Below are 27,306 nucleotides of genomic sequence, written 5' to 3'. Positions count from 1 at the left end.
TTGCCACCACTTTTCAGAGTTCCTGAAGGGCCTTCACAGCTACTGTAGCAGTCCCAGGGTCCTCGAAGTCCCCACTGTACTTCACCCCTACAGGCAGTCCCCTACTTTGGCTGTCCAAACTCCTTAGACCAGGGGATGGAATTAATTTATTCACACACATTTTTTTTTAATTTACAATAACCTGCACTGGTCGAATGCCCTCTAACACTTCATTTATTTTCTCTGTTGCTGTTTATTCTCTTCTTGAATATCTGTACAGATTTTGGAAAAGGATCAAACACTACCCCTGGTAAACTGTTCCACTCCTTCACACCCTTCCCAATGAATGAAAATTTACCCCAATCGCTTCTGCTAAAATTCCTTCTAATTTTATATTTGTGGTCAGTCCTGCCGATATAATTATTTTCCAACTGAAGCCTCTCACGGATATCTCCCCATGCTTCTTCTCCTGTATAGGCTCTATATAATCCTGTAAGTCTAGTTTTCTCCCTTCTCTTACTTAAAGTTTCCCACCCAAGTTCCTTTAACATTTCTGATACACTACTCTTTCTCCTGAAATCCCCTGTTACAAATCTTGCTGCTTTCCTCTGCACACTATCTATTTCTTTTATTAGGTATTCTTGGTGAGGATCCCAAACACTGTTTGCATATTCCAATAATGGACGAACCATACTCAAGTAACTTTTTTCTTTTAATTCTTTGTTGCATCCTTTAAGTAGCCTCATTATGACATGTAATGATCTGTATGCTTTCCCAACAATGTCATCAATATGACCCTTCCAGTGCAAATTACTTTCAAATCTCACACCTAAGTATTTGCACTTGCCATCTTTTGGGATAACTACCTCATCCAAAGTATATTCAGTTTTAAAGCTCCTGTTTGTAAAAGTTGTAACAGTTGATTTGCCTCCATTAACCTTCATATTATTTTCTTCAACCCATTGTTGGATACTTTCAAGGTCCCTTTGTAATTCTGAACAATCCTCAATGTTGTTTATTTCTCTATAAACAATTATGTCATCTGCATACAATCTTATTTTTGATGTTATATTGTTCCCTAAATCATTTGCGTATATTAAGAAAAGTAACAGACCGATTATACTACCCTGTGCAATTCCCTTCCAAACTTTCTCTTCCTGCGATACATTATTTCCTACTTTGACTTTCTGAACCCTTGAATTTAGAAATGCTTTTATCCAACGTGTAACCCTTACGTCCAATCCTATTCCCTCCAATTTCTTTAATAATATTCCATGTTCCACTCTATCAAAGGCTTTGGAAAGATCTATGGCTATGCAATCTAACTGACCTCCTGAATCCAACTGATCTGATATGTCCTGCTGAAATCCCACCAGTTGTGCCTCACAAGAAAATTTCTTTCTAAATCCATACTGGCTCCTCATGAACCAATTTTTATCATCACATATCCCTCTGATGTACTTCGATATTAAACTCTCCAGAATTTTACAAACTATACTGGTCAGGCTGATTGGTCTGTAGTTCTCTGGTTTCCTTTTATCACCCTTTCCTTTATAAATTGGTATTATTATAGATTCCTTCCATTCCTTTGGTATTACACTATTATTTATGACATAGTCAAAGAGAAATTTTAAATAAGGCACTATGTACCACCCCATTGTCTTTAATACCTCCCCAGTAATTTGATCACTTCCTGCAGCTTTTCCTTGCTGAAGCAGTTGGATTTCTCTGAAAATATCTTCGTTTGTGAATGAGAAGCTTCTTGTTTCCCTCTGTCTCTCTCCCTCTCTATCTTCTGTTTCGGTTTCCAACTCTTGACAATCATCTACTGAATCTCTGAATTCCCTACTAAATAGGTTTGCTTTCTCAGTATCTGTTAAATAGTGTTCAACCCCTTCTCCCATCATTGTAGGAATTTGGACTCCTTTTCCTTTTTGATTCCTGATATATGAATACAGCTTTTTCCATTTCCCTTTGTGGTCATTACCCTCTTGAAGTATGCCATTCATATAATTCTCTTTTGCTTCCTTTTTCACTCTATTCAGTTCCCTCATTAGCTGTTTTCTAGTTTCTCTACTCTCCCTACCCTCTTTGATTTTCCTGTTTACTATTCTATATTTTCTTTTTAATTTTCTTATTTCCCTTGTATAATAAACAGGGTCTGAGGTCATTTTACCCTTCTTAACAGGTACAAATCTCTTCTCTCCTTCCCAAATAATTCCTTTAAATTTAGCCCAAAGTGTATCCATGTTACTCCCTTCACTTATCCAACAACTGAATTGTGATTTAAGGTAAGTCCCAAATTCATCAACTTTAGTATTTCTGTACAATTTCTTGTCTTGTGTAACCCTCTTATTAAGCCTTTTTGGTACGAGTCCTACATCCATTATTACAGCCTTATGGTCTCCTATTCCTTCAATTACCTCAGTTTTATCAACAATTTCCCATGGTTTAACCAAGAATACATCTAGTAAGTTATTGAGACGAGTCGGTTCTTGTACTACTTGTGTAAATCCTCCCTCCCAAATTAACTTATTTGCCAGTTTCTGTTCATGGGCTTCACTTGCAGCTCCTTTCCATTCAACTTCAGGCAAATTTAGATCTCCCCCAATTATTACCATATCATTATTATTGTTTTTATGAGTATAATCTATTATTTTTTCAAAGATTTCCATGTCTCTTTCCTCTCTTCCAGGCCTGTATGTTCCTATAATTCCCACCTCCTTCATATTATCACAAACTAATTTTATCCCTAATATTTCATCCCTTTCATCGGTAAACCATTCATGTGAACAGTAATTTTCCTTCACCAGAATAAACACCCCCCCTCCCTTTTTATCTCCTCGGTCTCTACGATAGACTGTGTACCCTTCTGGAAATACTTCTCTATTACCCACCCCTTCTTTCAACCACGATTCCACTCCTATCACCACATCAGTCTCATAAGATTCCATCAATGTACCGAATTTTAATTGTTTATTTACTACACTTTGACAGTTTACCAAGAGCAATCTCAGACCCCCTTCCTCCCTAAAACTTGACTGTTGCAATTGGGTAACTTGAAATTCCTTACTATCCTGAGTTTCTTTTTCTAGTTGACTGAGCCAGCTTGAAGTACAGCTGGCTCTTTCTACTAGTTTTCCTGGTCAGTATTATAACTCAAGGGAGTTGCCTGTTTTACAGTACATATCTTAAGATTAATAAAATCTAGAACAATATTTGCTATCTTTTGTTTACCTGAATTGTTTAGATGGAGGCCATGTTTTGTATAACAGTATCTTTCAAAACTGCTGCATTCAATAACCTGAGTATTCCGAAAATGTTTACAAATTTTAACAATATCTGTATTGACCTTGTCCACTTCAATGTTCACACACGAGTCTCTACTCAAATCATGCCTGTGGGGCACGTTCACTACAAAAACGTTAGTGTGGGTCAGCTTCCCTAGTGTATGTTTAAGTTGTGATCTTACATTCTTGGCGTCGTCGCGAGCTACGTCGTTCGTCCCACCGATGATAAGCACTGCATCGCCGCTCCCGAAGTTCCTAGTTGCTGCTTCTACGTTTTCCACAACACTGCTGATAGAAGCTCCTGGATATATTTCTCCGGTTGCTGCTATATTCTCGTCGTTAATAACTCCCGCAATTCCCCTTCCTTGGCTATCACCAAACACAGCTACCTTCGCTGATTTAGGCCTAACTGGGTCTTGAATCTGAATTCTAGGCCTAAATTTTAAACTCGGCACGGCAACGGATCGCGATGATTTGGTTTCACGCGCGCGATCACTTTCTTCCATGATTAGATTATTTAGGGCAGAAAACCTATTTCTAATGTTTATTTCCGGAAATTCAGTTGTAGATTTCTTCTTAGCCGGCCATCCACGAACTACTTGACACCACATGCTCGAGTTTGTTACTTGTACCGGTATATCACTCGAAGAATGGTCAGTCCCAAATTCTAGCGATCGCAGTCTTTCTTTTAATTCTTGATTTTCAACTTTAAGAGTCTCATTGTCCTTTTTTAGAATGTTTATAATTTCTAATGCACTTTTATATTCCTCATCGACTGTTTTCGGTGCTTCGTCAACGCCGTCCCCAACAACAACATTCCGAACACACTGCTCACAAATCCAGTCAACATTTTCATTAGTTTTTACGTCTCTAGGGCAATTTCCGCACTTATAATGCCACCATCGATCACATGAATCACACAACATTCCATTTTTCACTAATTTTCGACATTTTCCGCACTTTTCGTCACATTTTACGGTTAATTTACTCGGAGAATAAAACACTACGTCGTCATTACCGGGCGCCATTTTGAAAAAAAATAATAAAAGAAACCCCTTTAAGTAGTTGGAGGTTATTTTTACACAGTTTGATTGATCTAAAAGCAGAATACTGTAGACCTTAACTATGTCGAATGATCTTATGATACTGAATTCATGAGACTCGCTATTACCTACGACGATCACATCATATAAAATATGAAATAATATTTTTCTAAAATAAGTTTAGAAGAACAAAACAACAAAGTCATTGACCTCCAAAATAAAAAAATATGCAATATAATGTAAGGTAATTTACTTAATCGCTCACGGAGGAAATGTCCAGGCGATGTCACTCGTCAAAACAATGATCCGATCCTCGCACACAGGATGCACGATCACGCCGAAATGCTGATAAGATGAGTCCAAATGAACAAGGAGAAAGGTATAGGCATGGGGAGACCCACAGTTCAACTGGGAAGTTTAATACTGTGCAAAATGTAATCGGCCCAGAGGAAATCTCCGTGAGCGACTAATTAAGGGTTAATATACACTAGAGATGGTGACTCCATCATTACAAAAAATTACCTTGTGGTACCCACTGTTCATGTCAGAATGACTGCAGATATTGGAGTGTTCCCCATTGTGGCTGGTATCCCTTGCCTATCATAAGAGGGACTCTGCCCCAGAGGCTGTCATCCTGGGTGAGTGGGCTGGCGATCCTGGGCCATCCAGCTGACTCTGGTATTGCTACCACTTACTAGTGCTTGACTTCTTGCTTTCCTTTTCCCCATCTGATCATCTCTTTGGTCAACTCTTTTTCTTTTCGAACCACAATGGTATTTCCAACCGCAACGGTATGAGGTTTGAAAGGCCTAAAGGAGTCTTTCATTTTCACACTCCTCGTGGCCCTTTCCTTTCTTTATCCAACAGCTGTATTTCCTGAAGTTTTGGATCCCATTCTTTCTTCCCTTCTGATTAGTACTACTAGCGAATGGTTAACCAGTTGTACTTCTTCTTAAAACAACAATCACCACCTTCATATTAGAGTAACATGTCTACAAAGTACAAGTTAAAAGTAATTGACACAATTTAAAAAATTATATGCTAAAGATTTTTGCTCATTAACATGAGCATTCTTGCTCTCCTGCAGTCAAGTCTAATTTCCTTCTCACATATGAGTCCTGTGGTGTTAAACAGTACCTCTGAAAAACTGTTGCTGGTAATATTAATAAACTTTGGAAACTTTGTATTTCATTTCATTTCTCACTGAACTATATTTACCCATGTAGCAGATTCCTAATCAACTGTTTACCTATTCTTTTTGTTTCATTTCTGAACCTAACTTTAGACTTTGTGTTTTTTTAGAGTGATCGCAATAAGGTTAACAAGTTTCTGATGTAGAACAAATTCAGTAAGGATATGTAGTAATGATTCACGATGGATAGTATCATAAGCCTTTTGAAAATCAACAAAAGTGATCACTAAATTTTTGCTCTGAATGCATTGTTTTATGATTCATTTGAGACTGATAATTTGATCTGGACAACTTTGTCCTGGACAAAAACCACCCTGATATTCACCCAATTCACTATCAAGCTGGTCATGGATTCAGGAATAGAAGATCTTAGGGAAAATTTTATAGGTGATATCTAGCAAAGAAATTCCCTGATAGTTACTAGGATCTGATATATCACTTTTATTTTTATTTTTATGGATTGGGTGTATAATTGCAACATTCCATTCTTCAGGCAAAGTTTCTGTATTCCAAATGTCAATGAGATGTTTATGTAGATTCTGAATAGTCTGTATATTCACATTCTTCTAGAGTTCTACTACTAGTTGATTTTCTTCTGCTGCTTTAAAATTTTTCAGTGAATCAATAGATGCACTTCATTGTAAACTGGTGGTATGACCTTCTCCAAAGGTGTTTTATTCTAGGAAATAGATAAAATTCAAAATAATTTTCAGGTTCATTGCTATTAAGTAATGTTTAGAAGTATTCAGCCAAAATTATTGCATTGTCATAACCATTATGGGCCACCTTATCTTTCATCAGAAGAGAAGTGGGAGTATAATTTTTTTGGTATTGCTTAAATGTCCTATAATAGTCTCTTGTTTTATTTATATTATTATTTATAATTTTTTGGTATTATTTTAATGTCCTATAATAGTCCTTTATTTTATTTTGATTGAAAGCTCTCCTGATTTCTTTAGCCGTTAATCATCTAGCATTGATTAGTTCTTCTCTAGAGCTTTCTGCTTTTTGTTGTTGATCATTCAACCAGACCTTATGCTGGCATAGTATTGCTGTATCACACTCTTCATTCCAACAAGCATGTTTTTTTCATTTTTTAATGGGAGCAACTTCCTCTACTATGGCTTTTAGTTTGTTAACAGTGTTGTGGATTTCTCAAAGTATGTTCGATTATTAATGACTGAACTAGGATCATACAATCTTTTCCTATTAATGTTATGTGGTTTAATTTTCCTTTTAGGAATTAATTTAAATTTCATCTTGGAGATGTAATGGTCTGAATTAACATCGACACCACGCAGAACCTTAACATTATACATTTCTTTATGAAATTTATAATCCATGGCCACATGATCTATCTGGGATTCACCCAATTTAACATTTGGACTTTTCCAAGTAATTAATTTATGTGGTTTTCTTATAAAACTTGTTGTTTCTAAAATTAGTCCATAATTAATACAAAATTCACTTAAACATTCGCCATTCTTGTTCGTTAATTTATGTGCTGGCCATTGTCCCACTACAACACAAAATTTTCTCTCACATCCAATCTTTGCATTAAAATCAACAAGAAGAATTTTAATGTTAGTATCAGGTATATTCTTTACTAATTGGTCAAGTTCATCTCAAAATTTGTCTGTTCCCTCTTTGTCAGTTCTGTTCTTTTCATTTGTTGGAGCATGAACATTTATCAATGTATAGATCTTGTTTTCCACTTTGATTGTTAATAATGCTACTCTTAATGACTTTGAGGAACAATCAATAATGGAATCTAGAATTCTATTGTGTACCAATAAACCAACTCCAAATTGAGGAACATTCTTTATAACTCTTTCACCTGGTGGTCCTTTATAAAGACGATATCCTCCTGATTCAATTGGGTTCTGATCAGTATTATGTAATTCTTGAAGAGCTGTGATCAAAAGTGTTTGTTGATTCAAAATATTTATTAGATGTTTCAACTTACCAACCTTCATCAATGAATTGATATTTAGTGCTGCCAAATATGAAATCTTTTCTGGTTTATCGAACTTAAGTACATTGTTAGTTTGATTAATCTGCATGATTGATCATTATATCTCTGGGCGCCCTGACTCGCCACAATCCTCTATCTGACACCCTACCGTATCCGAATGGTGTGTTTGTTTGAAAGATTATATAGCTGTCCAAACTGGTGGATTCTTTCAATAGAACACTTCCCATATTGAATCAATCAATCAATCAATCAATCAATCAATCAATCAATCAATCAATCAATCAATCAATCAATCAATCAATCAATCAATCAATCAATCAATCAATCAATCAATCAATCAATCAATCAATCAATCAATCAATCAATCAATCAATCAATCAATCAATCAATCAATCAATCAATCAATCAATCAATCAATCAATCAATCAATCAATCAATCAATCAATCAATCAATCAATCAATCAATCAATCAATCAATCAATCAATCAATCAATCAATCAATCAATCAATCAATCAATCAATCAATCAATCAATCAATCAATCAATCAATCAATCAATCAATCAATCAATCAATCAATCAATCAATCAATCAATCAATCAATCAATCAATCAATCAATCAATCAATCAATCAATCAATCAATCAATCAATCAATCAATCAATCAATCAATCAATCAATCAATCAATCAATCAATCAATCAATCAATCAATCAATCAATCAATCAATCAATCAATCAATCAATCAATCAATCAATCAATCAATCAATCAATCAATCAATCAATCAATCAATCAATCAATCAATCAATCAATCAATCAATCAATCAATCAATCAATCAATCAATCAATCAATCAATCAATCAATCAATCAATCAATCAACACTGATCTGCATTTAGAGCAGTCACCCAGGTGGCAGATTCCCTATCTGTTGTTTTTCTAGCCTTTTCTTAAATTATTTCAAAGAAATTGGAAATTTACTGAATATCTCCCTTGGTAATTTATTCCAATCCCCCCCTACCGAGCTCGATAGCTGCAGTCGCTTAAGTGCGCCCAGTATCCAGTATTCGGGAGATAGTAGGTTCGAACCCCACTGTCGGCAGCCCTGAAAATGGTTTCCCATTTTCACACCAGGCAAATGCTGGGGCTGTACCTTAATTAAGGCCACAGCCGCTTCCTTCCCACTCCTAGCCCTTCCCTGTCCCATCGTCGCCATAAGACCTATCTGTGTCGGTGCGACATAAGGCAACTTGCAAAAAAAAAAAAAAAAAATTCCAATCACTAACTCCCCTTCCTATAAATGAATATTTGCCCCTAATTGTCCCCTTGAATTCCAACTTTATCTTCACATTGTGATCTATACTACTTTTAAAGACACCACTCAAACTTATTCATCTACTCCACGTCATCTCTCCGCTGACAGCTCAGAACATACCACTTAGTCGAGCAGCTCGTCTTCTTTCTCCCAGTTCTTCCCAGCCCAAACTTTGCAACATTTTTGTAACGCTACTCTTTTGTCGGAAATCACTCAGTACAAATTGAGCTGCTTTTCTTTGGATTTTTTCCAGTTCTTTAATCACGTAATCCTGGTGAGGGTCCCATACACTGGAACCATACTCTAGTCGGGGTCTTACCAGAGACTTCTGTGGTCAGGGTTTGCAATTCCAGATGTGATCTGAAGAGGTGATAAATGAAATATACGATATGATGAAAAATGAGATTGTAAAATGTGTTTGCCTCAAGATGTTCTCTGGCTGTTATTTTACAGCATTGAGCCAACCTCGAGTTTCAATTCTAAACGTTATTTACAAACGTGAAGATGAGAGATAAAGGATGATTTTATGAAATTGTGAAGAAGGCTTTCTGCCTTATTTCATCCTAGTTGTTCAGGACTGGGAGTAGGCATTTCCTCCATACCCCGCAAATGTTATGGCTTTCCCGCCAATACTTGGATAGCTGATTGCAGTGGTTTTCCACTGGGCAATGGGGTCGCCACATCCCTATGCCGAATATAATATAATATCATATAATATAATATAAGATAATATAATATAATATAATATAATATAATATAATATAATATAATATAATATAATATAATATAATATAATATAATATAATATAATATAATATAATATAATATAATATAATATAATGGAAATGAAAATGAAAATCCTCAGCCTGTTTCCAGTCATCTGACTGGATTGGGAACGGGATGATTGAAAACCCCGTCTTCCAGTCAGTGACCGGGCCAGGGATGGAATGAATGAAGCCCCCATCTTGCGGCGAGAATAGGAATTGTACTGGTTGCCGAAGCCTGTCGCACTCCTCTGGGGCATTGATTAATGACTGACAGATGAAATGAAATTATATTGGAGAGTGTCGCTGGAATGAAAGATGACAGGAAAAACTGGAGTACCTGGAGGAAAACCCATCCCGCCTCCATTTTGTCCACCACAAATCTCACATGGAGTGGCGGGATTTGAACCACGGTACCCAGTGGTAAGAGGCCGGCGTGCTGCTGCCTAAGCCACAGAGGCTCATAATCTATATTTATATAAAATAACTTGACCTGACTGACTGACTGATTCATCATCGCCGAGCCAAAACTACTGGACATAAAGAAATGAAATTTTGGGGATACATTCATATTACAATGTAGTTGCTCACTAAGGGAGGATTTTTGGACATTCCTTTGCTAAGGGGGTGAAAAGGGGGGTGAATGCTTAAAATGTGTATCTATATCTCAAAAACTGAACCGTTAAAAGATGTGAACATTGGTATTTGGAATCTCCTTTAAAAATAAATACATTTATTTTTTGCTTTGTGATGATCCTGTTAAGAGGGGGAGAGTTCGAATGAAAAAAGGTGAAAAAGGGGTAGAATACTTTTTATGAGGATACTTATATCTCAAAAACTGAAGATGTTACAGCCATGAAAATTAAAAATAAAGAAACACTTATTTTTTGTTTTTGGAAAATCTACTTAAGGGGTGGTGAACAGGAGTGACAAAGGGGGCGAATTTTAAAAATGAGGATATCTACAGTATATCTCAAAAACTGAACATGTTACAGAGGTGAAAACTAGAGGTGTACAAACTCCGCATTTAACTTGCCCATGCTTGCTTGGAGAGCAGGCAAGCAAGCTAGCCGCACGTAAACAACAATACAAGCAGGCTGCTGCACTCCTGGCCAGGTCAAGCTCAGCCCAACCTGGGCAGGCTACAGGTTAGCTTGCTTGCTTGCTTTCTTCTTCCTCCTATGTTAATCGATGTTTGCTCGTTCATTGTAATGATATGAGACTCGCGTGAATGCAGACATGAAAGAGGCTGTTATATGCCAGAATTTATATATTATTTATATTATTTTATATGGTTATTTAGTATTATGTTAATCATTACAAAGTTATGTTTAAATTTATTTCGTAATTCAGACGTCTTATGTAACTAATTAACAAATAAGTATTCTCTGTGTCAAAAATAGTTACTCAATAAAAAGTAGGTTCTATGAACAAAATATCTGAATAGTTAAATAAACATAACGACATTTGATGCAAATATGACCATAAATAAAATGTATTATTTATTATTCGACAAAATTGGAAGCAAAGATATACATAATGCAGGTACAGGTCATAAATATCTTTAAAACGATTAATTTTATGGGTAATTTTTTGAAATACATTTAATAATTTAGGAACCCCTTCCCCACAAAACAAAAAACAAGAAAAAAAAAAGAAGTGCAATTTTACCACTTGCTCTCTTAGTTTGTGGTTGCCTCATACTGTGCATACTGCATACCAATATTTAATGCATGGACACATTATTGTTTGTGTATTACTATGAGATGATTATGTCTTTGCGCATCAAGCCAGGAACGTTTTTCGCTGATTAAATTTTCCGAGCAGCTGAAGACCCTCTGGCTGGAGGCACTCGTAGCGAGTATGTAAAGCACTTTTTGCGCTGTGCGAATTACTTTTCCACCACCGCAGTATATTTTCGTCACTATTAAACCCTTCTTGCAAGTACCTACTGACCTCATCATGTATCATTGGCAAATTTTCTGCCCAATCCTCAAATTTCGCTTTTCTACGTTGCACTGAATTTTCTTCATTTGAAGAAGATGGGACTTCTTGTCTATTCTAATTGTGTAGCTGCCCAAGTTATTGATATATTATGCTAATGTTTGAATATTAATTTACATAGGTATAACACATAATAATAAGAATAGCCTAATAATGAAGAAATAAGCACACATTTGTCGAGCTGCCTCAAAAACAGGCTGTTTCTTTAATGTGCGATATTTAGGCACCAAAAATGTTGCAGTTTTATGTAACATAGTGGCTTCCGTTTTCTCCTCCTGGAAGACACCACCGGTTTGTTTCAAAGGCTTCAAGTATTGAAAATTAAACATTTTTACATTTAAATATCAGGAGACTTGCATTAAAATTTAAAAGAAATGAAATATTTCCTGTTCATCGTCATCCTGCAGAGTACAATGGGCTTTTAAAGCATAAAACCACGGAACGACCAGATGCAAGGTCGGCTCCTCATCACCCTCAAGATCAATTGTGGCTTCCTTAAACGGCTTAAGAAATGTTATAAGTAGGCAGTAATGTCCTGATCATAACCAAGCATTTTATCAGAGGCACCCTCCTTCTCTAAAATAGTTCTCACAGCATCTACCTGGGAGTGAACGGATTGCAGCATGTCAAAATAACTGTTCTACCGAGTGGAAACATACGGTTTCAAAGATGATTGTAACCTCACGCATAGACCTCTTCTCTTGAAGTACGAAACCAGAGATTTCACTGAATGGATAACAGCTAGCACATTAGGAACACTTTCTTTCAAAAAGGGTTCACTCAGAACATGCTTCAAGACAGTACTAATAATATGAGCCATGCATGGAAGATGCTTGTATATGCTGAGGGCCTTAACAATATTGCTTCCCTGGTTTGTTACAAATGAAATTTTGCAAATATCTTCATGAGAAACGCCATGTCCTTTCAAGCAATCTTCCAGTTCGCTGCGAATATTTTCACCAGTTTCTGAACAGTCAGGGAAGGCCGAACACATTAATACATAGTTATTGAGAGACCAATCTGCATTTATACAGTGCATTGTGGCAGACATACAGTGCACACCCTTGTAGTTTTCTGTCCACAGGTCAGTGGTACTCGCACAGATACCAGATTGAATAGCATGCACTATATCGGGAAGCGTTTTACTGTGCACTTTGTCCGCGAAATTTTATACCTTCCTAGAAACTGTGACTCGAGAGGGTATAACATTTTTAATATCCACCGAGCCATACTCTTTGCCAATTTCTATCAGCGTTTGCCCTAAATTTAAAAATGCTTCACCCTCAATAGTTGTAAATGGTCTCAAGTCCTTAGAGCACATTTCCACGCACTTGTCCTCTTTCAAAATATTTTTAGACTGTGGAAAATTTGGGTCAAATTTGCTGAGATGTCGCAACATACTGGAGGTCCCTGAATGGGTGCTGAGTAGCTTTTTGCAAAAATTGCATTGCGAGTAACTGGCTTATTTGATACCTGTTCATAAACACATGGAAATTTTTTCCACACTAGACTTGAGCCCTGTTTTATTGCTAGAATAAATTCACCACTTTTTCATTTTTCTTCGATTTCCTTTACGGTTGATTTGTTCATTTTCCTGCTGGTTGCACCTCTAACTACAACGGAGCTGCACTCGACGCAATACGTAGCTACACTAACATATAACGGGACATTCACGTCGCATCGATAGCAAACTACACGTCCACTCTTGTCAAGCCCGGCAGTCGTAACGGGTCCCAGGCAACCTATCAGGCTTAGCAAAACCCAGGTTTTGGTTTGCTATGACTAGCGCACTCAGTACGCGTGCACTCTTGCTTCGCAGACGCTCAAGCTAAGCTGCTTTGCATGTTGCAGAGCAGCTTGGGGCAGGCAAGCCTGAAGTACCATTTGTGCACCTTTAGTGAAAACTGGTATTTGGAATCTCCTATAAAAATAAAGGAATATGCATAATTTGTTTTCTGAAAATCCACTTAAGGGGAAGTGTTAAAGGGGGTAAATTTTTAAAATGAGCATATACAGTATACAGTATATATAAAAATATGAACGCTTTACAGACGTGAAATTTTACTTTTAACTCTTAAAAATAAAAGTAATACGTATTTGTTAGTTTTTGGAAACCCGGAGTTGAAATCTTTTTATGTAGGTACATATATCTCTAAAACTGAACATGTTACAGACATGAAAATTTGTATTTGGAATCTTGTTTAAGAATAAAGAAACATGTACTTGTTTTTTGTTTTTGGAAAATCCACCTAAGGAGGTGGGGTGGGTGAAGAGAAGAGAAGAGAAGAGAAGAGAAGAGAAGAGAAGAGAAGAGAAGAGAAGAGAAGAGAAGAGAAGAGAAGAAAGAGTTGAATTCTTTTTACGGGGATACTTATACATCAGATACTGAAGATGTTACAGACATAAATTTGTTATTGGAATCTCCTTCAGAAATAAGGAAACACATATTTGTCTTCAGAAAATCCTTTTAAGGGGGTGAAGAAAGGTGAGAAAGGGGTTGAATACCTTTCTTGAGGATACTTATATCTTAAAAACTGAAGATATTACAGTCTTGAAAAGTGGTACGGTATTTGGAATCTCCTTTAAAAATAAAGAAACATGTATCTTTTTGTTTTTGGAAAACCTACTTGGGGGTGGTGGGGGTGAGGGGAGGGTGAACAGGACTGACAAAGGGGGTGAATTTTTAAAATGAATATATCTACAGTATATCTCAAAAATGTAACATGTTACAGACATGAAAACTGGTATTTTTAATCTCTCTTAGAAATAAAGCAATAGGTAACTTACATACTTCTTTGTTTTTGGAAAATCACTTAAGAGGGGGTAAAAGGACTGAAATAGAATTATTTTTTTTAGGATACTGGTATCTAAAAATGTGAAGATATTAAAGAGGTGAAAATTGGTATAAGGAATTTCCTTTAAAAATAAAGAAACACATATTGTTTTCGTAAAATCCACGTAAGGGGGGTGTAAAAAGGACTGAAAAGGGGGGTAAATAATTTTTATGAGGATACTTATATCTCAAAAACTGAAGATGTTACATACATGAACATTTGTATTCAGAATCTTCTCTTTTTTTTATTAAACACGTATTATTTTGTTTTCTGAAAATCCAATTAAGGGTGGGTAAATAAGTTGAAAAGAAGCCTCCATGACTCAGGCGGCAGTGCATTGGCCTCTCACTGCTGGATTCCGTGGTTCAAACTGCAGTCACTCTATGTGAGATTTGTGCAGGACAAAGTGGAGGCGGGAGAGGTTTTTCTCCAGGTACTCCGGGTTTCCCTGTCATCCTTCATTCCAGCAACACTCTCCACTATCATTTCATCTGTCAGTCATTAATCACTGCCCCAGAGTAGTGCGACAGGCTTCTTCAGCCGGCACAATTCCTATTCTCGCCGCAAGATGGGTCTTCATTTATTCCACCCCTGGCCCGGTCACTGACTGGAAGACATGTTTTCTTTTCAAAAGAAATGAAAAATGAGTTTAAGTCTTTATATTAGGATACTTATATCTCAAAAACAAAGGAAGTTACGGATGTGAAAATTGGTATTTGGAATTTCCTTTAAAAATAAAGAAACATAAATTTTTGTTGGGAGGTGGGGGGGTGGCGGGGGGCAGAATCAACTTAAGGGGGTGTAAAAGGAGTTGATTTTTTTTAATGGGGATACACATAAAGAGTGGACTTAAAACAATACGCCCCTAAGGGATACACATAAGAAGTGGACTTAAAACAATACACCCCTAAGGAGTTTTGACTGGTGAATGAGGAATGATGACAAAAATATACGTTTATATTGAAACCATTTGAATTACGAAGTTAAAATGTCAAATGATACTCTAGGTGTTAAATAACAGAAGGTTTGAAACAAATTTAACCACTCAGGGAGTTAAATGGGGGTTAAGATCTGAAAACAAATATATTCATTCCTACCTCTGAAACAGTTCAACGAACGAAGACAAAATTCCAAATAGCGGCATATATTTTAAATCCTAGGTATGAAATATGAAATGAGATTAGCTCCGTAAACTAAATTATTCATCCCTCCAAAACTGTTTGGTGAACAGAGTTGTAATTTTATGAGAAGGGACTTCTTTTATGTTCTAGATGTAAAATACTGTATACTTCAAAATATTTCTCCCCTAAGGGGTTTAGATGGTAGCTGACTCTCAAAAACACAATATCCATTCTTCCAAAACCGTTTGAAGCATGAACATAACTTTTTTTATGAAGGGTGGTCTCCTATATCCTAGATGTTAATAAATATTTTAAAACATTTACCCCTCAAAAAAAGTATTCATTCCTCCATTATTGTTCGACATACAAAATCAAAATTTTACAGGTTGGTCGCTTTTACGTCCTAGATGTTAATTAAGATATGGTTTAAAACATTCAAATTTTTCAATATGGGGTTAAAATGAGTGGCAGATTATAAAATAAATAATCATTCTCCCAAAACGATTTGACGTATGAACTGAGGATGTACGGTATGCGCCAAAATATACAGTACTCATTTTCGCGTAGTGCGCGCATGCGCACTCCTGAGCGTCTGCATGTTGTCACATCGCCATGATGAATTGTTAGTTGTGTAAAACACCTTGTGTTCTGTGATTGGAAGTGACAATGGGTCTCACGACAGAGGAAAAAGTGTTTATAGTGGAGTATTATGTTCGCTTGTACGGAAACAGTTATCAAGGTGGGCCGAGTTTAAAGTTAGTGGTGGAAGAATATCGTTAACACTTCAATAAGCCAGCACCTAGCAACACAGTTACACTATCTATTGTTAAAAAATTTTGTCATACGGGTAGTGTATTGTGTCAACGCAAGGGAAGGTCTGGTAGGCCAGTAACTGTGTCCACAAATGAAAATCATGGACGTGTCCTCAATCAGATGTTGCAGTCTCCAAAGCGAAGTCTTCGGCGAACAGCCCTGAAATTAAATATCAGCCCTACATCACTTTGACGACTGTTTAAAGACTTGGTGGATTTCTGTACCGAATACAGGTTGGGCAACGATTGACGGAGAATGATAGGCATGTCAGGGTGGAATATTGTACAGAGTAATAAATAAGTTACAAGATTGTGAGCGGCTGCAGGGTGACCTCGATAGTGTTGTGAGATGGACGGTGGACAATGGTATGATGATAAACAGGGTTAAAAGTCAGGTTGTGAGTTTCATAAATAGGAAAAGTCCTCTCAGTTTTAATTACTGCGTTGATGGGGACAGAGTTTAAAGACGTATGTGTGTATGCTCTAGCATACCTCTCAACCAAACTTGGTATACACATGACTTATTATATAGGAAACATTATTGTGGGGGTCAGATACACCTAGCACCCCTAGGGGCGAGGGTGAATTATAAAAAACACAGAAAGACGGGTGAAATATAAAAAATAATAGATAACACAAATATTCATTTACAGTCCATACTTTTTGAGGTCGCTGAGGTGAATAATGACACTCCGGTTGTCGTTGTTCAGCCCCTATCGGCATGGATATTAGAAGGGGTGGAAAGGAAAATGTTCGAAATAACCAAAAATACGGATGTATTTTTCATCCAGCAAAGCCCTCATATAAAATTGGTACACGTATGACTTACTATTTGAAAAAAATACTGCTGGGCTATAACACCCCTAGCACACCTTGGGGAGATGGTGAAATATAAAAATAAACAATTTTTTACTGATATTTACTGATATTAATAGGTTCTTTACGAGGTCACAGAGTTGATCTGTGGCACTCTGGATGGTTAAGTTATACTTCAGCCGCAATCAGTATGGAGGTTGAGAGGGGGTGAAAATGAATGTAAATATAACGGATATTACGGATGTACAGTATGTGGGCATGTTCCAGAATTGCTCTCAACAAAACTTGGTACACATCATCCCCTGGCCATTATGATTCTACATAAAACTTTGTATTTTGTGTCTTATGATGGTGTAAAACTTCAAGGAATTGCTCTCCTAAAATTCAATATTAGGAGTGAAAATGAAATTTATAAGTAAGTTATTACTCTCTTCAAACACACTATTGGAAGTACAGTATATTTGAGTAATAAAGCTTAAAATCTATCTCTAAGTGAGAGCAAAATCTATTATTTCTGGTACCAACCAAGCAAAACAGCTTCATTCCATTCCCATGCATAGGTCTCAAGTTCTATGCTCCAAAGTGATTTTAAACATCCATGCAAACAAAGTTGTAGCACAGATTTAATTTGAGAATTTTAATATTCATCACAATCATCAATTCTCCGCTCCAGCGAGCTGGGTGCAGGTGTTATCACATTTCGAAAGGTCTTTGAAAATGTTTTCTTTCCCAACCATCATAAAGCCTTCCTTTGGGCCTCTTACCAACAATAATCCTCTCATAGTGTGCTCGTGGGGTCCTTCTCATATGTTCATACCACTGTAATCAGCAGACTCCAGGTTATTTCTCAATATTCTCATTCCTCACTTTGTCTCTCCTTGTCTTTTGGAGACAAGAATGGAGAAACTTCATTTCAGTAGCCTGTAGGGTACAGTCAAAGTAGCTGCTTCCAGCCCATAACTTAGAATTGGTACAAGATTACTGGATTAATTAATGGCTGAATCTTTTAACATTTGCTGTAAACCTGACAATATGTTCATACTGACTCACTTTAGATACAGAAGAGCTACTCACAGAGTCATTGAAGCCATTGAGTTGTCCAGCAGAGAGGAACCTGAGGCCAGGTATGCGGGTCAGCATGTCAATGAGGCACTCGGTAGACAAGTCTGTGGCAGTGATGTCGAGCTCCAAGATGGAGGTCTTCTCCCACTCCACAGCCATTACATGTTCACTCTTGAGACCTAAAGCATCAGAGTTTCTTATTCATGCATACATACATACTTTGGAAGAAGTAATTCAATATCTCACGCACTTATCATTTTATCAGCTGTTAAGTTAGCCGCTCAGATCACTTCACAGGTGAATTAAAATGGGCTTTATGAGGCAGTGTTGCTAAATCTTCACATAGCTTAAAACCAGCTTGAGAAAACCGATCAAAGAAAGAAAGAAAGAAAGAAAGAAAGAAAGAACTTGGTGAGGAGGCAGGTTGGGAGGCATTTGAACATGGACCTCTGAGCTGACAGGATCATGCCATAGCAGGTACGCTGTGGTGACATCGACTGAAACCCACAGTGTTGCTGTGTTTGATGCTGACTTCTCGGCATGACTCTAAAGCCTGTACTAAGTAATGTGCAGATTTAACAACTCCTCCTTGTAAAGCCCATTTGAATTCACCTGCAAAGCAACCTGATTGTCTAACAATCAATCATTCAATACTGATCTGTATTTAGGGCAGTCACCCAGGTAGTAGATTCCCTATCTGTTGTTTCCTAGCCTTTTCTTAAATGATTTCAAAGAAATTGCAAAATTTATTGAACATCTCCCTTGGTAAGATATTCCAATCCCTAATTCCCCATCCTATGAATGAATATTTGCCCCAATTTGTCCTCTTGAATATATTGTGATCTTTCCTACTTTCAAAGACTTCATCTACTTATGTCAATCCACACCATCTCTCCACTGACAGCTCGGAACATACCACTTACAATGAATCAAGGATTGGATATGGGAAATGAAGCTGATTTCTTGCAAACATGCCATTTAGCTGAGCAGCTCATCTTCTTTCTTCCAGGTCTTCCCAGCACAAATTTTGCAACATTTTTTTGTACATCACCCAGAACAAATTCTTCTTTGTGTTTTTTTCCAGTTCATGAATCAAGTAATCTTGGTTAGGGTCCCATACACTGGAACCATACTCTAGTATGGTATATTGTTATGGTATGTGTATATCGTTACACAAATATACAAAAAAAGCTCACTCCATCTTTACTTTTTTCTGCTGCCTTTCTCCCTCAGCAAAGATAGGTTATCTTCGGTTTTTAGTTCAGTTAAAGTCCACTAGGGGTGGCCTACAGGGTCTTACTAGAGACTTTCATGCCCTCTCCTTTACATCCTTATTACAACCCCTAAACACCTTCATAACCATGTGCAGAGATCTGTACATTAATTTCAGCAGCTGATAAAATGAAAACAGCGCAAGATATTGAATTATTTTTGCCAAATTATTTATCAGTATGACCAACCCTTTAACACTCATGTATCTGGTTCACATTATTTCCAACCACCTTTAATACAAAATTCTGCTGGCTACTGTACCAGTGAGGCACTTGAAAGGTGAAACAATATTATATCAGAAGTCACTGGAAATTAAGAAACATTTGCAAACTTTAAGAAGAGGATGACCAGAATATTTCCTATGTTCATATAGAGAACTTCCTAGTAAGAAGATTTCTTCATGAATCCCAATGGGAGGCTTCCATTCAACTTTGTTGTGGGAAACAGATAACATCACCCTACAACCATGAAGGTAATTTCTTAGAACTTTCAACATTTTTAAGAAGGAAATCAAATTTGACATTAAATTTGCTCATTAGAGAGATTGGAAATCATCACCAATGACTGAAGAATATGGGCACTCCATTGCTAACAGGAAGTTAAGTAAATTCTTGGAATACTGAGACTTTCAGCAGAGAAAATCATGACTTACCATATGCAGAGACTTTTCCTTTGAATTTTCAATTTTCATTACTACAATTTCAAAAATGAATAATTATTATATACCTCTAGTTATGATACTTCCAAAGACAACTCTAACTAATTATTATTATTATTATTATTATTATTATTATTATTATTATTATTATTATTATTATTATTATTATTATTATTATTATTATTATTATTATTATTATTATTATTATTGTTGTTGTTGTTGCTGTTGTTGTTGTTGTTGTTGTTGTTGTTGTTGTTGTTGTTGTTGTTATTATTATTATTATTATTTTATTATTATTATTATTATTATTATTATTATTATTATTATTATTATTATTATTATTATTATTATTATTAACCTGTATGTGATGTAAAAGAACTGAAGATATTTCCATACTTCACATTAATATACTAGTTTACAGGAATGTGATTTCATTTCTTTTGCCCATATTATATTTATTTTGAGGACCAGCAAATCATCAAACACAGGCAGTAGGTTATTAGATCTAGTATTCCACAACATGAAAACCTTCATTCAAAGTAAAATCTCACTTGTTTGGTTCATGAGCAGTGTACGCAGACGTCTGCTCCTCTGGAACAATGTCTTGAGACAGGATCCAGTCACCTTGGAACAGAAGTTGACAGCCACACATTCCAGCTGAAAATAAATGCATTTCACTTACATTATAATTTGGATCAAATAGTTTAAAGGCTACACAGATCCCTACTCATGAACATAATTATGCTAGGGAAAATGGAAATTTCAATTCCACGATCAGATGCCTATATGCGCACGTCAGAATATAGAGTGTTCCCACGTCAAGCTGAAATACACTGGTGTGGTGCCACGACAGCTCAAAGATCTGGCTAGGATATCCAAATTACATGAAATGAAATTGATGATTGATGATTGTTATATAATTTTAAAAACTAGTTTAAATGTTCCATCTAATCAATACATTCAAATTTATTCACAATTCAAGATCACAAAAACATCAGATTAAAAATAACAGTACATGTTTCAGCCTCATTAGGCCATCTTCAGCTGCACAGAAATAACATAGGCTTAAAATATAATGTATTGAAAATGACAAAATATGAATAGAATATACATTCATAAGATATACTTCAAAATAAAAGAGATGCATGCCAAAATACATACTGTTACATTTAATCTGATGTTTTTGCAATCTTGAATTATGAATAACTGTGAATGTATTGACTAGGTGGAAAAATTACACTAGATTTTTAATTTATATAATATCTAAATGATGCGGTAATTCTCCTCCAGTCGATCCTGTCCCAGGTCTCTGACCATGTGGCTGGGCTGAGTGGCTCAGGCGGTTAAGGCGCTGGCCTTCTGACCCCTACTTGGCAGGCTCGATCCTGGCTCAGTCCGGTGGTATTTGAAGGTGCTCAAATACGTCAGCCTCGTGTCGGTAGATTTACTGGCACGTAAAAGAACTCCTGCGGGACTAAATTCCGGCACCTCAGCGTCTCCGAAAACCGTAAAAGAGTAGTTGGTGGGACGTAAAACAAATAACATTAACATTATCTGACCATGTGGTCCCTTCATTTGACCACTGCTGCCATACACGGTGTATTTGAGATGCAATTCAGCCATCATGAGTTGCTACAAACCACACAGATATCTCACTCCAACACCAAACCAATTATCTGGGCCCTCTCAACTGGTGGCAGTTGTTCGTTTTCTGATTACCCATCACTGAGGCTCATTTCACAAGCAAACACTTCACATTATTTTACCTCACAGATTACAGATCAACTAAGCTGTACTGGGCTTCATCCATGATGGAGAGGACGGTATGAAAAATCTGAGTTGCCTGTAACAGGTATTGTTTACTTACCTAGCTGGCACCATTCCATATCAAATTGAAGACTCATTCCTTCATGGTGTTGCAATTTCCATTTTCCCATATCATTTTCTTAGTCCATGCCCAACTTTGAATGTTTGCTAACAAGTGTGGTTGATATCTTCAGAAGTAAGTCATCTGGTCATTCATTCATTTGCTTACTCTCAAAGATGATGAGGAAACGTCAGCCATTACAGATTTTTAAGTTGGGTGTGAAAGCACCTTCGTGTAGTAATTAAAATTATTAAATTCAACTGTACAAACTAACAAGAATCAAAGAAAAGACTATAGATGATGTGGAACTCTACATGTTGTACAGTCACACTCAGTCAAACTGGTTATTGTGAGTGATTTAATAAATCCATTCAGCATACAAAAGAAAGTCAAGAACTAATTAGGTCATTTTGATTATGAATTATAGTTCCTGTGATGATAATGATATGTAGCATTTTGCTAGTCTTCAAACTTCAAAGAAAGAATATTTTTGAAAGACGTGATTTGCAACTTCTTTGCTTACGTTTTCCATTAGACAATGCTGAAGCCAGATGCAGTCCTTTGAGTATGTACAGTAAGTTCGTCTACCCCTTAGTCCTGCTTCCTGATACAGAGTCAGGGATGAAGTGAGATGAATTTACATGGTTGGATGGCCTTCCAGACACCAACATCAGTTGCAGAGCTAATGAAGATGAAATTAATGTTGGTGAATGAAATTGGATAAGGAGGTGCAATGAATTGGCTGTGCGCTATGAATAGGAACTGTCCTGGTATTTGCCTGGAGTGAAAATGGGAAACTACAGAAATGGTAAATAGGATGAAAAGTCATGTTGTAAGTTTCACCAAGAGGAAAAGTCCTCTCAGTTTTAAACATTGTGTTGATGTGGGTGTAGTACCTCATGGGAAACACTGTAAGTACCTAGCGGTTAATATAAGGAATGATCTTCATTGAGATAATTATATAAATGAGGTTGTTAAGAAAGTTTACATACTTCTTCACATGGTTTGATTATGAGAGTATTTAGGGAATGTAGTAAGGATGTAAAGGATAGGGCATATACATCTCTGGTAAGACCACAATTAGAGTATGGTTCCAGTGTATGGGACCCTCACCAGGACTACTTGATACGAGAACTGGAAAAGAACCAAAGGAAAGCAGCACGATGTGTTCTGGGTGATTTCTGACAAAGGAATAATTTTATGAAAATGTTGCAAACTTTGGGCTCAGAAGACTTGGGAGAAAGGAGATGAGATGTTCAACCATGTGGTATGTTTCGAGCTGTCAGTGGAGAGATGGCATGGAATTACATTAGTAGACGAATAAGCTTAAGCGGTGTAGGAAAGATCGTAATATGAAGATATAGTTGGATTTCATGAGGGCAAATTGGGGCAAATATTAATTTATAGGACGGGAAGTAAGGGATTGGAATAATTTATCAAGGGAAATGTTTGATAAATTTCCAAGTTCTTTGAAAACGTTTAAGGAAAAGCTATCTAAACAATTGATATGGTATCTGTTACCTGGGCAACAACCTTAAATGCAGATGATTGATTGATTGATTGATTGATTGATTGATTGATTGATTGATTGATTGATTGATTGATTGATTGATTGATTGATTGATTGATTGAAAACTATTTTCAGGACAGCCAACAGTGGGTTTCGAACCCATTAGCCCACTGTCGCTTAATAACTTAAGAAATCCACATCACTACGCCTCTGCAGGCAGGATCCTAGTTTTCAGTAGATTTTGACCATGAATGCACTTGATTTAGTTTCAATATATTCAGTCTTTATAGTGTAGGTTGAATTGGCTTAGGTGCTCATTTCATACTTCAGTATAGCACTGGTGGTGACTGAATGTTCAACAATGTCCAAGGAACTCTCTCCTGCAGGTCATGTATATCTCCAGAAGTATTCATGCTATAAAGGTTGCATCCCTTCACAAAATCACACCTTCATCTACTCTGCATTTAATAAGAACTTCATCATCATCATCTCTCCATATCCAGATGGAGCTGGGTTAAAGAAAATTCTAAACTGTTTCTCTGTCTCTTCACGCCTTATCCATCACCATGCCCCAGTCCACAGCTCCAACCATCATAATCTGTCTTTCTCAATTTCTCCTTCTTTTCATTTGTATTTCCCTACTGCGTTTTAGCATTCCTTCTTCATTCATCCACTTCATATTAAAAATTATTATAGTCTATTTTTCTCTATTTTATCACTTGACATTTTTACCTTTATATCTTTGTCACTATATTACTTTTTGTCTTCTGCAACAGTTTTATCCAAACCGTTAGCTTTGCTTCGCAAAAATACCTCAAACAAATGGATGGAAACAGGTTGACCAAACAGATCTTTCACTTTTTTATTCAAAACCTAAAACCACAATACCTTGATTTAGAAACACCAAAGAAGATATTCAAATGCTAAAAATCAAACCAGAAGATGCCTTTTACAGAGATCTCTTCGAAAAGAAAAGTGACAAATGTGCTAAGCCAATAAGAACACCCGAACAAAAGACACAGTGTCCCTTGGACAGAGGAACGAAAGCGGACACACTCTGAAAGAATGAGGGGATTCTAGGCTCAGTAGAAAGCAAAGTTAATTGCCAAGACTTAATGTGGTCCTTGATGGCCCCAGCAAATGAATGAATGAATGAAGGAAGGAAGGAAGGAAGGAAGGAATAAATAAATAAATAAATAAATAAATAAATAAATAAATAAATAAATAAATAAATAAATAAATAAATAAATAAATAAATAAATAAATAACAATGTTAGATAAGGTAATATGTAATTGTTTTCTTACGGGGTATGAGACATTCCACCTTTGTATTCTGGAGACAAAATTTCACCTTACCACTCTAGGGTTAATCTGTTTTCTTTGGTCCTGATTATGTTCCCCAGCTTCTCTACAATTCTTCTTTATATCAGTTACTATACTCACATTTTTATACAGGGTTTGCAGTTCACTATTTGTATACATCCTCCACTACAGGCTCATAAATACTTAAGTCTTAAGATATTTGTTTACCATGAATTCAAGTCTCATTGTATAATTTTCTGTTGAGGTTATGCTTCACTACCATACATCACTTCTGGTTTTGCCACTAAAGCGCATAACATAATAAATCTTCAAACTTTCCACACAAAGTCCCTTGACACCAAATAATAGAACTTCTTACACAAATGAGTTTGAAATCTGACAAAATGTAGAACCTTTACCATTACACAAACTCTATTCAATAAACAAAGTAACAATTCCAATGTGATCAGTTAATCAACAAATAAAACACTCATGAAAATATATAGGGCTACATAAATTTATTTAACTTACTATACTTCCTAACAGGAAATGCAAGTTATATCAACTCAGTTCATAAGAACAGGTTATATTGGATATAAATGGGGATTTAGTAATGTATATTTCAAGATTAAGAATAAGAAGTGTTGTTCACCTGGATACAGTTCGAACTGAAGGCCTCAATGTGGCTGTCGTCAACAAAGTTGATACCATACAGATTAATGACACGCAGGTTAGGAGTGGCTGACTTCAGCTTGTGGACGTTTATCACCTCATAGATTTCCTCCTCCTCTTCTTCTACCTTCTCATATGTTCCTAAACACAACAGCATATAAATCATCACCAAATCAGTTTAACATGCTGTACAGCAAATGTGATTTGTTTATATCTCTGTAATCCAATTCAGGGTCTTCAATAAGTTATACAGGATGAGCCTTAACCCTCATGGAGTCGCTCACTCATTTGAAACGTTAGTAGTCGCGCGGGGTGTTGACAACACCCCAACTATCATTTCACAGTACAACCTACATAAAGACATTTTTTTCCAAAAATGCATTTTATTATGTGTAATATAGATTTACAAATGAGACTAGCATATGAAAATCATAATATGCGAAACATTCATCAACAAAAATCCAAACATACGAAAATATTGAAATTATTAATCAATTTCTGCATTTCAGTAAAAAACAAATTAATACAAGAATATATTTGAATTACACTCAATGTTTCTGTTATCAGATTGAAGTAAAGACATGTAAGAAAACATTCAACATAACACAAGGTCAGAAACTTAGTCTGTATCACTTTGTGGTTCACCTGAATCTTGGTAACATTTTTCACACATATTTCTCAAACGTTTCAGACACTCTACAACTCTACAGCAGTGATCACAGTACTAGTTAGTCTTTACATCTTTGTTTCTAGGGCATACTGTGCACTGTGATTGTTTCGGAGCTTGTTCTCGGACGTTTGTCGTCTTACTTGATATCCAGAGTGATAAACAACTGCTAGTATCAGAATACCAATTACACACTTTATTTTGGACTCATCGGTATATTTAGCATCGCCATCTCTCGAATAATTTCCGGCAATAGTGTCTATGTAAATGTTTGTACAATATTAGTAATAGTTCTGATCATTACACCATCCACGAATAGCGAAAAACACTCGAGCTCTTTTAGCACGAGTGTCGACACCAGGGAGATGTAATACTATGTTTTGTTGCTGCGTCCCAAGTTCCTTGGAGGGGGATCTTTCTTCCACTTAGTCTGTTTATCTTTAACCAAGTAACGATTTCCTCCTTCATGGTGAACTGAATCATTATCACTCTGTCTGTCATTATTTTCTTCGCTATCAGCCTCTGTATCACTGTCTTGGATAAGTTCCCCACAATAGTCGCTTTCTTCTGGATCTGACTAATCGAAATGTTCTTCACAACTTTCATATTCTTCTAAAAGTTTGCGTATTCTAGCCTCCTGCCGTTCATAGCAACACATTTTCATAGAAAATGAGACTTTCACCACTCAAGTGAGAACTGAGTACTGAGCCGGAAATGTTACGATAGTGGTCGCGCGGAGGTATGATGACACCCCACCTGTGAAGAAAGAGCGCTAACGCCCGTCACAGCAATTCTAATTATAAGCACTCGCACAACACTTCATGGTCAAGGTCACTTAGAGAGGTATAAGAGATTACAGCAAGCTAAATGAATTTGATCGCAAGGGTAGCCTAAAAAATTAACGTGGGGACTTTTTGAGGGTTAAGTCACTGTACTTTTATATATATATCAAACAAGCGAGCCTGTGCAAGCAGTAGAGTCAGATATGTCTTAAGGTTTATTTTCATATACTGTGAAAAATCACAAATCAAATTACAAATAGACTACAGGTTTTCACAAATAGGTGTCTCAGAAGGATACTAAATACCGTATTTACTGATGATGATGATGATGATGATGATGATGATGATGATGATGATGATGATGATGATGATGA

General features: G+C 36.4%; 1 protein-coding gene across 3 annotated transcripts in view; it reads right to left on the bottom strand.

The window, feature by feature from the left end:
- The window catches only part of FipoQ (F-box/LRR-repeat protein FipoQ), a 201,714-nt gene that overhangs the window by 12,378 nt on the left and 162,030 nt on the right, over positions 1–27,306 (bottom strand). For all 3 annotated transcript variants that reach the window (XM_067151622.2, XM_067151625.2, XM_067151623.2), the window contains 3 exons: positions 25,464–25,624; positions 20,684–20,789; positions 18,215–18,381 (listed from right to left, as the gene is read on the bottom strand). In XM_067151622.2, coding sequence (XP_067007723.1) covers positions 18,215–18,381; positions 20,684–20,789; positions 25,464–25,624 — 434 coding nt within the window. The remainder of the gene's footprint in view (positions 1–18,214; positions 18,382–20,683; positions 20,790–25,463; positions 25,625–27,306) is intronic.

The sequence above is a fragment of the Anabrus simplex genome, chromosome 7, assembly GCF_040414725.1.
Source record: "Anabrus simplex isolate iqAnaSimp1 chromosome 7, ASM4041472v1, whole genome shotgun sequence".
NCBI lineage: Eukaryota > Metazoa > Arthropoda > Insecta > Orthoptera > Tettigoniidae > Anabrus > Anabrus simplex.
This window is presented reverse-complemented; position numbering and strand designations above follow the sequence as displayed.